The 14,840-nt window shown below is 32.9% G+C and overlaps 3 protein-coding genes and 1 pseudogene across 4 annotated transcripts; 1 reads left to right on the top strand and 3 right to left on the bottom strand.

Annotated features, from left to right (window-relative positions):
* Window positions 1–544: 544 nt before the first annotated feature.
* Window positions 545–3,114, bottom strand: LOC110655924 (uncharacterized). Its single transcript, XM_021812431.2, has 6 exons — window positions 2,795–3,114; window positions 2,643–2,691; window positions 2,428–2,554; window positions 1,765–1,835; window positions 1,588–1,660; window positions 545–902 (listed from the first exon to the last, which is right to left on the bottom strand). Exons 1-6 carry the CDS (start codon window positions 3,006–3,008, stop codon window positions 789–791), a joined length of 648 nt encoding a protein of 215 aa, XP_021668123.2. The 5' UTR covers window positions 3,009–3,114; the 3' UTR covers window positions 545–788.
* Window positions 3,115–3,774: 660 nt separating this feature from the next.
* Window positions 3,775–5,072, bottom strand: LOC110655847 (peroxidase 64-like; annotated as a pseudogene).
* Window positions 5,073–5,843: 771 nt separating this feature from the next.
* LOC110655925 (expansin-A11) lies at window positions 5,844–7,339 on the top strand. Its single transcript, XM_021812432.2, has 3 exons — window positions 5,844–6,216; window positions 6,322–6,643; window positions 6,796–7,339. The coding sequence occupies exons 1-3, from the start codon at window positions 6,075–6,077 to the stop codon at window positions 7,100–7,102; spliced, it is 771 nt and encodes a 256-aa protein (XP_021668124.2). The 5' UTR covers window positions 5,844–6,074; the 3' UTR covers window positions 7,103–7,339.
* A 2,754-nt stretch (window positions 7,340–10,093) lies between these two features.
* Window positions 10,094–13,924, bottom strand: LOC110655926 (uncharacterized). 2 transcript variants are annotated; one of them, XM_021812433.2, is made up of 9 exons: window positions 13,784–13,924; window positions 13,538–13,660; window positions 12,928–13,008; window positions 12,742–12,830; window positions 12,557–12,631; window positions 11,708–11,769; window positions 11,571–11,630; window positions 11,013–11,195; window positions 10,094–10,464 (listed from the first exon to the last, which is right to left on the bottom strand). In XM_021812433.2, exons 2-9 carry the CDS (start codon window positions 13,658–13,660, stop codon window positions 10,388–10,390), a joined length of 750 nt encoding a protein of 249 aa, XP_021668125.2. In that variant the 5' UTR covers window positions 13,784–13,924; the 3' UTR covers window positions 10,094–10,387. The 2 variants fall into 2 exon arrangements, with proteins under 2 accessions (XP_021668125.2, XP_021668126.2); XM_021812434.2 differs by having other exon boundaries at window positions 13,538–13,672; window positions 13,784–13,898.
* Between the last annotated feature and the right edge of the window lie 916 nt (window positions 13,925–14,840).

Raw genomic sequence — 14,840 nt, 5'->3', positions numbered from 1 at the left:
TTCCAAACTCAATACCAAACAGACTGTAAAGAAAGTTGCGAAAGAGTTTTACGTGCGTGATTCTTTCTATCAGGAGCAGCTGGATGAGCTTGAAGAACGTGTATTTGTTTTCATACCATAAACAGATCCATAAGGCTTTTTATTCCAGAGATTGTGGCTGCACAACAATCACAGATCTTTTCTTTCAGCAAAAATTCTTGGCAATGGCATGGTAATCTTCAGCCAGGGAAGGATAACTAGCCTGAATGGGTTTTTCCCCCCTTGTTTTTGCATTAATACAAAACAAAACATGGCAAGCACCTTCATTGTCATAACTCGTCCAAAGTAATTTGTTAGAGAACCCAGAATTCCATGTGTACATTAAATATCAGCTCTGTTTTTGCTATAATTTTTTCAGATAAGAAATTCAAGAAACATCTGAATACTGTGTACAATCTGCATTAAGCACAATTAGAGGACCTTGTGGCTTATGCTACTTGCGTATAAACTGTAGTCTGAATAACTCTAATTTTTGTTCTCAAATATGCAAAGAAACATAATCCAATTACTTAATTATTGTCCTTATTCTATTAATGGGAAAATTTGATAAAATAATTTAACACAACACAAAAAATGGGATAGCATTACAATTCATCCTCCCCCACTGAGATCTAGAGAAAAGCCATGTTGGGAGGGCACTGTAATTACTGATGATGGGCGAGATTCCCTGCGAATGCACCTAGGCAAGGCAGCATGACTTTTTTTTTGTTTTAATCCAATGCCAGAAATTGATCCAAGTTTCCCAATACTCAACTACCTTCTCTCATTTTCTTGTATTCTTCAAGGCTCAGTAACGAAGCCTTGACCTTCAGCCAATCTGCTGGCTTTGGCATGATAATAGCAATGTATCCTTCTCTATCTGCCTGCAATTTAACACAGAAAACACGTGACTGTAAATTTGAATCACCAAACGACTAAATGCATATAGCAAATGGCAACAGCTAATCTACTCATCAACCAAAAACATAATAAAAATCATGGTTATGATGAAAAGTCTGTTATGCTTTTGCATATTTTAGAAGCTGTTGTAATTATGTCTATCTAGAAATATATTTCTTTTATCCTTATAAAAAAAAGAAATATTTTTCTTCATTTGGAAGAAAAGTATATTTAACTCTGGAGGCGCCTCGTATTGACACCAGATGATGGTCATGGTCACTGCCATCACCTCAAGCTTTACCATACTGAATCAGGATGGTAACATCCTGAGTATCAGAATCCACAGATTTAATCTTCATCTAAGTCTATGAACTACTAACAAACTCCAAAAGGAGAAGAACAAACAGAGACTACCATCTGCTATGCTTGCTTGCAAATGCAAAAATTCAACTCTAAAAGATCAATAATATATAGGACTAGTTCATGAACTACTATCAAACTGTTAAACACTTAAATGCATACAAAAAAGGCAAAAAAAAAAAGTTTTCATAGTATAAATAGCAGAAAAACATGCTGGCCTGAATAGAATAAAATAGTACATTACACCTATTGCGCTTTTCTTCAGCTTTGCATCAAAAGTATGTTTGCTGTCCATAAAGCTTTTCTTACCGAAGAATTAAGTAATTCCGGCTGTTTGATTAGCTTATCATTTACTTCCAACAATGAGCCTTTAACACAACACCTGTCAAAAATCAATACAACAAACTTCAACTTCAACTTCAACTCCAACATTGTAAACCTGGGTGGAGGAGAGGCAGGAGAAGTGAGGCTGAGAAACAGTTATACCTGACAATATAGAAAGCATCCTGCGTGCAAACTTTACACAAAGCCGTGTTTGACTCAAAGTGTTGTGCATTCTGCAAAAAATTATCCCTAAGTTCAATAACATCAGATAAATCAACATATAAAAGAGTTAATCAGCCACAATCAAATGCACTATCTGCAAAAATGAATCTGTATATTCTCCAGAAATTTTATACTCATTTCAAAATTATGCTTCCAAAAGACCAATATGATGTTTTTCATTTATATACAAAGCCCAATTATGCTACATCTGATACAAGTAGCAAGATCATAGCCTCCATTGAAATGTTAAGGAACAAAGACCAGGGTAATGGTCAATAACAATAATTTATTTGGAAAGATGTAAACATAAGGAAATATTTAAGTTCAGACCATTACTATTTCAATTAAATTCAACGTATTAGATTGTATATTTCCTTCCTTAGCTGCTACACAAACAGAATGTACAATAAGTGCTAAAAGAAAGAGTAGCACTTGAATGCTTAATTCAAAGCTTCTAACATTTATTCCCACATCAACCTAGCAGCCCAAGCAAGGCCCTTTAAATCCCTAATCAGCATTCGTATTATGCAACTTCAAATTGGAAAAACTACGCCTATCAGCTAAAACTATAAAAGCTTTAAAAGAAGAATAGGCAAAAGATACCTTTTTGCGCTTTCCAGTGACCTTAATGCCACTCCGATCAGACTTGCCAACATTGAAATCAACGGCCGTGATTCCTCCTCCATCCTTAAAAGCCACATGGGTAGGAGCCAAGCCGATCACACACAAACTTCCGATCATGAAAATGGCAACATTTTATTCAACACTAATCAAAACCCAACACTTTAAACAACGAAAAAAAAGCTCAGAACATATACCCATTGGCATGGCGATAAACGTACTGGTCGTGTCCTGGCTTTATAAAATCTGATTAAAATTCATAAAAAAAGAAACAGCAAAACCATTTGCTTAAGGCTTTTGCATAGTGGACAATTCAGCATTAAGCAAGAAAAAAGAGCAAGCATAGAACCTGGAGCAAAATAGGAGACGAAGTTGGTCTCAATTGAAGAGGGTGGAATTAGAGGAAGGTCGCGTACATCAGGTAGAAGGAGCTTATGTAACTCCTCATCAGCAACTTGGTTTTGGTCAAAATCTGGAACTCGTTTTGATATTTGTTTCTGGGTTATCTTATCTTGTAGTTTGGTTTCTAGAATGTTCGATTCGTCGAAAGATTGATTGCTCATTGAATTGAAGTGTTACAGAGAAGAAGAGGATCGATTTTCAGTTTCAGTTCCGGGACGCTATGGTCTTTTTGTTCCCGACGGCTGTAGCTATGGGGATGTTTTCTTTATGGACTCAAGGGTTCAGGTTCATGATATGGGTCTCATGGGCTTATTGGTGGGGAGGATTATTTTGGGCTTTGTTGCTTTGACTCAACATAAATAAATAAATAACTCACAATTTCGCTCGAATGAGTTAATTATTGTAATTTAAATTTATTAATGAGTTAATTTTCCATTTAAAAGGTATATTTTTTTTTGTTAAATATAAATGAAAGAGTATTTTTATTTTTAACTAAATCACTATTTAATTTTTAAAATTTGATATATTTAATAAGTTTTAATATTTTTTAAGAATTTTTTAAAATTATTTTTTAAAAAATTGATCAAAGAAAAACTTTTTTTAGAAAAAATTTCAATAAAAATAGATTTTAAAAAATTTTTGAAGAATGCCTTTTTTTTCCCTGAAATTTCCAAAAATAAAATTAATATTTAAAAATTTCACTACAATGCATATTAAAATGAGTGTTATTTGTTTATTATTATAAATTTTTTAAAATAAATAAAATTTTCTTTGAATTTTTTTGGGAATTTTTTGAATTTTTTTTTAGATTTTTCTTTGAAAAATGTTTATTAGAAAGCAGGTTTGAGAACAAAGTTTGTTATTAGAAAAACATTTTTATTAATAGAAGGCACATATGAAATTTCACACTATTTTTAATTTTTTGATTCATTTAACTAAGAAAAAAATATAAAAAATAATTAAAAAGATTAAAGTGTTAATAGAATCAAGGCAATGTTTGAAATGAGAAAATTTAAAATATTAACTAATTCAATTTAAAAAAAATAAATAACTGAGTCATTAATTTCAAATCCACACACTAATTTACCCATAACTGAGTCATTAATTTCAAACTCTTTCTGAGAGCTCGCAAACTTGGAAACCAGAGCACTGGCTTTTGGGGTTGTGAGTAAGGCTTGATCAGAAGATAAAAGACTCTTGCCTTGGAGAAGTAGCTTTTAGTAACGTTATCGAATGTGGTAGTTGATGAATCCAGTGTAGCACCTGCACTTTTAACCTTGCTGTGCATGGGGCAGACATTCCTTAAACTCTTTGCAAATGATGATGAGTTCATTGTTGGGTCGATGTCAACAGTGGAATATTGAAGTTGTAGATTCTGTTTTGGAAGGAAGAACAGTGAGAATCCAAGACTGTGCCCCCCTACATGTATTTTTTAGGTACAATTTTATATAATGATCAATTGAGTATCTCTTCAATTTTTAAGTTAATTAACATGTATATAATATACATACCAGAGAGAGCCACTAGATTTTCCAAGCTAAGTCATCTCTGAAAGAAGCTTTGCTGTAATTGAGAAATGTTAAAGTATAGCTGATTAGTGTTAGAGTTGTCTCCAGAATTATGGAGTTTCGAGTTTGAATAAATGGGAAAAAGTGATAGTACTAGCGCTAAAATTGGAAACTATCAAAGCTGCGGCATCCCTTGCAGCAAGAGCCAAAATATCAGCACAAGAGACCACGCCGGGGCATAAGGCTTCTACTGCTTTCTTTGCATTATCAATACATAAAAAGCATGCAATGCAATATTGGGAGGCCCATCTTTTTCTGCCTTGTTCTTTCCACTTGATTCCAGGGGCACAGAACCATCACAACCCCTACAATGAGGAAAAAAAAAAATTAATTAAGAATGTGTGCGCAAGTATTGCCATTTTCAAGAACTTGGAAAGAAATGGTAAACTAATTAATTATATACTCTAATGAAACAGTCATGAAAGTGCATCCGAAGAAGCGCCGTTGGAACTGTTTTATCCTTCATCATTGCTTTTTTCACAGCACCAGTAACGGTGGACTCGAGCTGAGGGCAGGCGTAGTCATAGTAGTTTAAGCTCAGTGGACACACAGGGGAAGATATGGTACAAATCGTAAGGGCAAGAGCAAGAGCCACTACTGCAACTTCCATAATTTAGTCTAAAATATATAATAAAACTGCAGACGTGAATGGATTCGAATATATGGTGTTCTTTTTTTAAACCACCTAATTTCTCATGGGCATGACTACCGGTCTAATTAATGATCTCTGAGCTTTTATAAGCTTTCAGTTTCCAAATTCCTATAAAGTTGAGACGCAAGATTGGCTTGGCAAATGCTATGATCCTTCGACACCCAATTGGGTGATTGTGATTATAGTCGAGAAAACTGGTTGATGGATCCATGTATCAGAATGTGGTCTATGAATGGAGTAAATACACATCCAATCAATGGTGACGAGGATCTAGATGAGACATAATTTAACCTTCTATTTTTCAGATCACAGCTGAGGATGAGATAGCGTAAAAAGAACCCATCACCGCCAAATGGGTGCATGTGCATGAGAAAACACCTAAATATAAATAATGGCATTTGTATCAAATGCGTCAAAGGAATGCCATGTGAAGAAACATGGCATGATCTAAGCCAAAAATTCAGTATCAGAAACACATAAGCGCAGATGAGGGTTTTATTATAACTTCAGATGGAAACAACCAATGCATTAAAGAAAGTAAAGACAGCCAATCAACTTTAATTAAGTAGTAATGAAGTCTATTTATAATTTATAAGTTTTTGAATTCGAATCTTAATCCAGCCGAAAAAAGGTAGAAATTATATTGGGCTTTGTGGGTTTTTCAAGTTTTCACGGCTCTCTGATGGGGAAGACCATGTGGGGCTTATGCAATGGCAGGGGTAAGAGAACGTGGGAATAATTGAATTATCGTCAGAATTCCTCATTCTTGCAGAAGATAATTCAATATTAAAAAGAAGAAAATAAAATTGGTTTCCATGTTTAGACTTCTTGCAGTTGCAGAGCCCACATGTGAGGTTCTTGCATTCAGTATTAACAAGTCTGGTCCTTATTTATAGAGCCACTTGTGCGCTTGGAAATGCCAATAAATGTAAATACACAATTTCCTATCCCTAGATCGTAGCCCTCCATTGTCTTCCTATACTGTCTCCCTCTGTGCCTCTGAGAAAATGGCGAAGCTGGTTCTTGCAATGCTACTCTTGCTTAAATCCTTCTGTTCTTCAGCTATAAATGTTAATGCCTTCACGGCTTCTGGGTGGACGAAAGGTCATGCTACTTTTTATGGAGGAAGCGATGCTTCAGGAACTACGGGTATACATCTATTCTACTTCTCTCTTCCAGGTTCTTCATTTTTTTTTAAGGGAATAAGCTTGTATATATGTTTCACTTTGTATACATATTATTGTTTGGCTACAGGAGGAGCTTGTGGATATGGTAACTTGTATTCAGCTGGCTATGGGACGGCAACTGCTGCTTTAAGCACAGCTTTATTCAATGATGGAGCTGCATGTGGACAATGCTACAGAATCACATGTGATTCTCAAGCTGACCCCAGATGGTGTATTAAAGGCAGCTCTGTGACCATTACTGCAACAAATTTCTGCCCACCTAATTTTGCCCTTCCAAACAACAATGGAGGCTGGTGCAACCCTCCCCTCCAGCATTTCGATATGGCTCAACCTGCTTGGGAAAAGATTGGTATTTATAGAGGAGGAATCATTCCCGTTTTGTTCCAAAGGTAACAACTTTCTTTTTCTTCTTCTTGGGATTCTTCCATAGATAATTAACTAATCAAGCAAAACCCATGTTAGCTTAGGCTTTTTGATTGGATATTGCCTGTTTCTCACATCCCAATTGCTTTATAAATCTAATGCTGACTGATCGGTGCAGGGTTCCGTGCCAGAAACAAGGCGGAGTTAGATTCACAGTTAATGGAAGAGACTATTTCGAGCTTGTGTTGATAAGCAATGTAGCAGGTGCTGGTTCCATCCAATCTGTATCCATTAAAGGCTCAAAAACAGGGTGGATGACAATGTCAAGAAACTGGGGAGCTAATTGGCAATCTAATGCCTATCTCAATGGGCAATCTTTATCCTTCAGAGTCACGACTACTGATGGGGTGACCAGATCATTCACGGACATTGCTCCAGCAAATTGGGCATTTGGCCAAACTTTCTCTAGCTCAGTACAATTCTAAAATTAAATCATCAAGGGCTTTGGAGTTCAGGGTTTGAATTGGCAGAGGCGTGCTTATAATTTTACTAGAGCAGCCCGCCACATTCTTTTCTGTTTCTCATCAAAAGAGATGATACCCATGAACACTAAAAGCTAGCTACTACTTACCAAGCCTTTGTGCCTTTCTAAAGCAAGAAAGCACAGAGCTTGATACATAATATATGGTGAGAAATTTCCATATTTTGCTGCAAAATTAGAAGCTGCAAATTTCCATATTTTGCTGCAAAATTAGAAGCTGCAGCAGCTTAAGCATACGTATAATTTGTTACCATGAGCTTTGTAATATGTTCTTTTTATTTTTAATTTACGCTTTATGTGCTTGTAAAATGAATAGTTGTTTCATTTTGATCCATTTATATGTAGCTTTTTCGCTTTTTGCCTTCATTACCTTAATCCCATATGCCTTTTTTTGTTATATTAATGTCATAAAGTGGGACTTCTGCTGTAAACTAGAGAATATAACCTCTTGGCTCTTGATCATATCACAGAGGTATATGAAATTATTAACAATGGTTTTTCCCAGAAAATTCTGACTAAACTAGTGCCTGAATTAACATAAAATTTAATTTGGGTGGATAAATATAGTGCAATTGTACGTTATGTTGAAAAAAAGAGAAATTTGCTTTTCGTAGTTGCATTCAAATGTGAGTTCCCAGGGATACTCTCCGCCTTTTAAAAACAAAATTGCTGTGTTTCAGCGCCCACGGAGCAAGACAGGCCCGCCTTCCGTTTTAGATGAGTATTTAGGCAGCGAATCGGTCGAGATAGAAGGCAGGCTACAAGTTCGACGAAAATGTTGAAGCCCATCCTGACTTCCCCTTCAGAAACCAAATTCAATCGACTTACAGTGAAAAAGGAGAGAAGGAAAATAATAAGGAAAAAATAAATTTGAAAAGATATTTTTTTATTTAGATAAAATAAAGAAAATAAAAAAGGAGAAAAAAAATTTATTCTATCTTTTTTTTTAGTTAAAAAAAATCAAAGAGAAAAAATAATTTTCCCTTTGTTAGAATAAAAAAAATAAAAAATGGAAAAAAATTTATCCTATTTTTTATTTATTTTTTTCTTAATTTAAAGAGAAAAAAAATGAAAGAAACTTTCTCTTTATTATTTTTTATTTTTTTATCTTTTATTTTTTATTTATTTAAGTAGAAAGAGAAAAAATAAATAATAAAAAAAATTATTCTTTTTTCTTTTTAATAATTTATTTAAACAGAGTTTGAATATAAATTATTAAATATAAACTGCATAAATAGAGGTGTTGGGAAAAAAACAACCCAATAATAGATAGGCACCTTGCAGGAAATATCCACAACTTGACAGAGTAGAAATAATTCCTTTCAACATATTTCAACAGTCCAGGGCCAAACTTCAGAAAGGAAAGGACATATTCTAAAAAGAAAAAGATTGTTGAGATTTGACTACGCAGTGATCAGCAAATGAGATTTGAGATGGAACATGCAGCGACAAACAGCAATGCTCAAGACTGAAAACAAGTTCCTTTTTTATTTATTTATAAAAATTTGAATAATGGTCCAAAAGACCCCATATGATATCCTGAGAGCCTGGAAATGCAAAGCCACACCTGTTGACTGAAAAGCAAGCAGGTCTCTGAAAACAATAACAAAAAAAATCCTCCCTATCAGAGGACAAAAAAATCCTAGTGCTTCCTCTGACCAAGATTTACGTACCTAATTACAACCTGGATGCTAAACATCAACGGTTCTTCTGTTTAGGTTGAATTAATTTATTTATTTATGTTTTTAGATTCACTTGAAAAAATGAATTTGCGGTCTATATAATATTATTTTATTATGTTTCCTTACGTATAATAAATACATTTAACTTGCAGAATAAAAATACATTTTCTTTGATTCCCTCTTTCTTTCCAAACAAACAAGTCTTTCAAAACTTGAGTATTCATCCCTTTTGTTCTTATTATATATCAGAACGGCTTCTCCGCTTCGTTAGCAATGGCATTGCCAATCCAAACATGACAATGAATCAAATATTTTTAAATTTTCAATCCCACTAAATTCTTTAAAAATGAGTTTAATTAATACATAAATAAATAGATTAAAAATGAATTTAAATTTAAAAAAATAATACCCTAGTTTAGAGGAATTTCATAAAATTTATTTATATAAATAAATAATTAAATATTTTTAATATTATTTTTAAATAAATAAAAAGTAATATTTTCTAAAATTATTAAAATTTTAAAATATAAATTATTGACTAAAATAAATAAAATTATATAAATTCAGATAATATTTAAATAATTATTATTATGATGTTTAAGACATAAATTATATTTAAATAATTAATTAAATTCAAACAAAATCATTTTTGCAATTACCTTTCTAGTCAACGCCTTCCCTTCAGAGATGGCTAAATAGAATCAGTTTGTAGTGTAAATTTAAAATTATTTTAAAAAGTAGTATTTATTTAAAAAATGAGTAAAGTTTCAAACAAAGATTTATTAAAAAAAATATGAAACCAACTCCCAATAGAATTTTTATGTACGCCTTACAGATAATATTTCTTTGCTCCTAAGAAAATCATTATGAATAAAATTTTTTTTAACACATCAAATCATCAACTTTTTAACAGAATATAAAATTAATGTTCTCAAAAAAATCGTTAAGAATAATATTTTCAAAATCACGTCACATTGTTCCTTACAACTTCTATACACCTAATACAACGTATCTTTAAAAAGGCTATTTCCAGTGCCATTTTCTTTATCATAAATGTTTCTTTAAAATCTCTTTCCCAATGACCCTTTCTTAAACAACTATTACTTTCATAAATAGTTTCAGATTCAAATATTATAATTGTAAATAGTTTTTTTTCACATTTTTTAATAATTAATCCATAGAACCAAGCATTGATTAATGGCATTAGAAAGGGAAATAATTATGCACCAAAACTACCAAATGGGCCCCAAACAAACAGAAAAATAAAAGAATGCACTGCTCAAAAGAAATAAACACAGTTACGATTGTTCAAGGCTTCAAGCAACACATTACACCTAGAACGCCTCAAAGCCAACAATTCCAAGCTACAAAGATTAGTCTAAGGGCTACAGATGAATATGTCCTAAAGTTAAAAAAATAAAAATAAAAAACTCCTAATTCGGACATAGGGGAAAATTTGGATAAAAGAGACTAATAAAATATGATATTGGAGAAGACATAAAACATGGTCAACAGCACTGCAATCAAAGGAAAGCCACATGAGCATCTCACGCAGTTGCCTGGATCGGCCCATTGGATCTAAATCCGCGGCCCCTTCCACGATTTCCCCTCCCGCGGCCACGACCTACAACATAATAGATCAGGATCAACTTTCAACAAACCAAGTACACACCTCCACATAATTGACAAAGAATTTGGAATTTAGAAAAATCTAATGGCACGAGTTTCATCTATAAACTCTTGAATATTAAAAAGATGGCAACTAGCACATCCACCTCTTCACTACTCTCAATTACGGTAACACGCGTGGTAAAAATTTCATGCATCCCATCTATATCAGTTGCAAGTATCATATCATGAATCTTATTCTAACAGGTCTTAATCAAATAATAAGTTACATAGAAATTAACAGCGCAAAAAACAGTCTATTAAAATGATTGCCTAGATGTCCATGACAGTTCTAAAGGTCACTTATTAGAAGCAACGCATCTGTTAAGAGAATTTTGTTCAAATTAGAGTATGAATCCAGGATAACCCAATAATGAAGCAGCTATATAAAAAGGATGAAGTCTAGAGCTCACACTAGAAGCCATCATAGAAACACCCCAAAAACATAAACGTAGAAATATCAATCACAGGTGAAAAGAAAACACTAGGAAAAAAAAAATGTACCACGGCCTTGAGCAGGTGCATCATAATTGTAACCTCCATCTTGCTGCATGTCAGCATGAGGTCCATTGTACCCTCCTCTCCCACGGCCTCGGAAACTCCGTCCTCGTCCTCTTCCCCTACCTCTGAAATGGCCCCTGTTGCGATCCCAACCGCCATCTTCATATACGATAACAAATCCATTTCCTGAAGTAAGAATAGTTCTGTTAATATAATGAAAAAGTCCAGATAACTTAAAACCCTGTCTTTTTATTTGAAGCTTCCATCACTCAGATTTCAAATTAGCAAACAAAATATTTCTAGAACAATTTTGCAATACATAGAAACTCCCAATAATGGCAATCTGTAAACCAACCATTAAAGTTGAACAAGATCTTCCTTTAAGTAAATGAAAAAAGAACCATGTTAACATGAACTAAGTTCACAAACCAAGAAAGTGAGCTAGGTTTAAGTGCAAGGAAGAATCATTAGCTGCTGGTTTCACAGCAACAAACCCACACGATAACATATCCATTGGAAATTTCAAATAAAAACATGTGATCAAACGCCATTTAGACATACCTCTACCCTTTGCCCTCCCTCTACCACCTCGACTCCTACCTCGGCCATTTGGTGAGCCCTCTGCAGCACAAAATTAACTATAAACAAATGTAAATTTGGATAATTCAGAATGTGCATAGATTATAAATAAGCACCACCTCCTTCATAATCAAATTCTGCTGATCCCTTCACCAGTTCTGCAGGTAAGGGAGACTGGTACCTGAAAAGGGTAGCGTTCACGAGTAATTACAGATTTTGGAATAACAATAAATTCAACTGTCCACCAACATGTATTATACTACCCAAATGGCATTAATTTTTTTTGTTCCAGTTGACATAAACTTCGTAAACAAGAATGTCCTGACATCTTAGATACACATATATTACTAAAGAACACACTACAAATTATCTATATATCATTTGCTATATACCATCCAGGAACAACTTCTCCCATCATTAAAGCAAAAGAAACATTAAAGAATGGTATTTATCTGAAAGGGCATATACAAATTTAATAATCAAATAACAGAAGATGGCGATCTGCTTTTCAAGCAAAGATTGTATGCAATTCTATTAACTATTTCTTACCATTAAATTGGTTCCTCAGCATCAATTATATTATGAAAGGCAAACAAACAAAAAGGCAATCATATCAAAACCTCAATAAATATAAATTTTTGAGGCGGCAGTAGCATATTTGCGTATCAAAAACTAAAATATGAAAAAATATGTATATAATCACACTTCTTTGTCACGCCATTTAGTCACAGGCAAGAAAGACTCCAAAAACCAATAAAGAATGCAAGTCATTAACTTAGAATCAATGTTCACTTGCTATAATGTCTGCAATTAGTAAAATCTCAAAAAATCAACATCACAATTCACATCCAAAAACCTCAGCCTGCCTAATTATGCTCTCACATGGTTTCTTCCTAAAAAAAAAGTGCATTATGAAAGAATTTAAGAAATCAAACAAAATGCTTTATATTAGTTCTATAAAAACTCACCCAACAGAAGATGTATTCAGTTCCTTCATGGAAAGGGTAATCGTAATCATTGACACATGCCTAGTGGTTTCCAAACTGTATTATTTAAAACAAGGGTCATTGTTAGAATTGTTATCAATAACAAAAGCCAAATGCTTAAAAAATAATATTAGACATTGAAATTTTCTTTTCCAGACTATTCTTACGGAAGGAGGCCTTCCTCAAGGGGCTCCCATGTATCAGTTATGTCTGTGGATCCAATTGCTGTGATCTGATGGAGACCAACAATTCTTCTCTGCATTACAAGTAGAAAGAGTACATTGCCATTAATTACTGAATGATAAGAAGCTCAGTAATTACCTTCCAATAATTGTGGAAAGCGGAAAAAAAACCTTGATTAACTCCACTATAGTCACAGTCTTGTTGATGGCTCTTCCCATTGCTTTGAACACAATCTCATTCGATCCTTTTTCCTGCAAAAATAGGCATAAAAGAACAAATAGGACAAAAGGGGTCATGGCATCTAAAACTATTAAACCAACAAAAAGAGATAGTTATAGTGCTTCCGAGCTAGCAAAGTAGAAACATGTACACAATATAAAACACACGTTCCTCCATACATAATTTGAGTTGTTAACATGAAGTGTAAGTTGAATTAATTAATTACAAGAACATAATTAACATCCATAAAAAGTCACCACATCCAGAAAAGGCCACTCTGACATCTATTTTAGGGGTAGAAGGATTAGCAAAATCCTAACAGCTTAAAGATATCCGAACTTTGGCTCTAAAATTTCACAAACGCTTTGAATTACACGGTAAAGATCAAAGTTTGAACCTATCGTCGACATGTATATGAACAGTCAAAGTACTATACTCCTACAGACCACACATAGTTACCAATATCAATTAACATCTGATGTAAGCAAAGAATCACAGAAAAAAAAAAGGGAAAAAAAAAAGCAAATAAAGCTGAGAAATAAAATAGCCGGGAAAACATACTTGAAGCAAACTCATGGCATATGAGATGTAACTGCGCATCCTTCCCTGACTAGTAATACGAATCTCATTCTCGTCAATTGGTGTATCAGCTTTAGGCTTCTCCACTCTCTGGTACCGATCCATCTACAGTGAAAACTTCCCAAACATTAACAAAAACTAGCTTAAAAAATTGAAAAAAAAAAATTAAGATGAATCGGAGAGAGGAACAAGGAAACTACGGTTTGGGTGGATCTGGGAGAGATATACCTTGAAGATTTGAAGATAAGTTTGCTCGGCCAAGAAAGAGCCCTCTTCTACGGCTTCGTTTATTCTTTTAAGCCCTAAACCGCTTACCGAGATGTCTCGTATGTTATATACCAGCACAGTTCTTCCAAAACTACCCTAACCAACTCCTTTTATCCGGTTCAATCCGGTTTTCTTCGCCCAAACCGTGTCTGGTTCGGTTTTATAGACTGCCACGTTTTAAACACTATCAATTTGTCCTAAGCCATATATCCCTTTCTTAAATGCAGACTTGATTGAGAAAAGGTTAATGTCATTTTGCACTCTAGCCCCATAAATTGATTTTTTTTTCCCTAAGATTAAATTAATTAAGATGTAGAAATCTTTAATTTAATGGAGATGGGTTACTAATAAAATCAATTAAATTATGATTTTTCTTTTTAATTTTATGGTTGATTTTGATATTAATAAATTCAAACCAAAAAAAGTTTAACTCTTGTTATAATGAATAAACTCCATTACAGTCCGATTTGGATTTAAAATTAAATCAAAATCAATTTAATTAAACTTGAAACCAAATTAATTAACGATTCAATATTCTAAATAGAATTGAAATTGAAAATCCTAATAGTCCAGTTGGGTTTCTCTCATGTAATAATGAAATAAATCAAAATCAAAATTTAATTCAATAAAAAAAAGAAAATTTTTAAGATTAAAAAAAGTTATTATTTCAATTTATACTGAAGTGAAATTAAAATTGCTAACTCCCAACTATCTGATTTAAATTCATTATCTTTATAAGTGGTGGTGAAATATGAAAATTTGTATCTAATATTTTAGTTCCTTATTTTTAAAATTATTCATATTATAACCCAAATTTTTGAAATATAAATTTTATATTTTATTACATTAATCAGATATTATTTTAATATTATCTGACTAACTTATAATTTTTGTAATATAATTATTTATATGTTTCTAATATTATTTTTAAACATATTTTATAAAATTATTTTAAAATTCAATTTTAAATTTAAATGATTAGTTTTGAATTTTAACACTATATTAAAAAATAAAATAT

This window comes from Hevea brasiliensis, chromosome 12 (assembly GCF_030052815.1).
Source record: "Hevea brasiliensis isolate MT/VB/25A 57/8 chromosome 12, ASM3005281v1, whole genome shotgun sequence".
NCBI lineage: Eukaryota > Viridiplantae > Streptophyta > Magnoliopsida > Malpighiales > Euphorbiaceae > Hevea > Hevea brasiliensis.
This window is presented reverse-complemented; position numbering and strand designations above follow the sequence as displayed.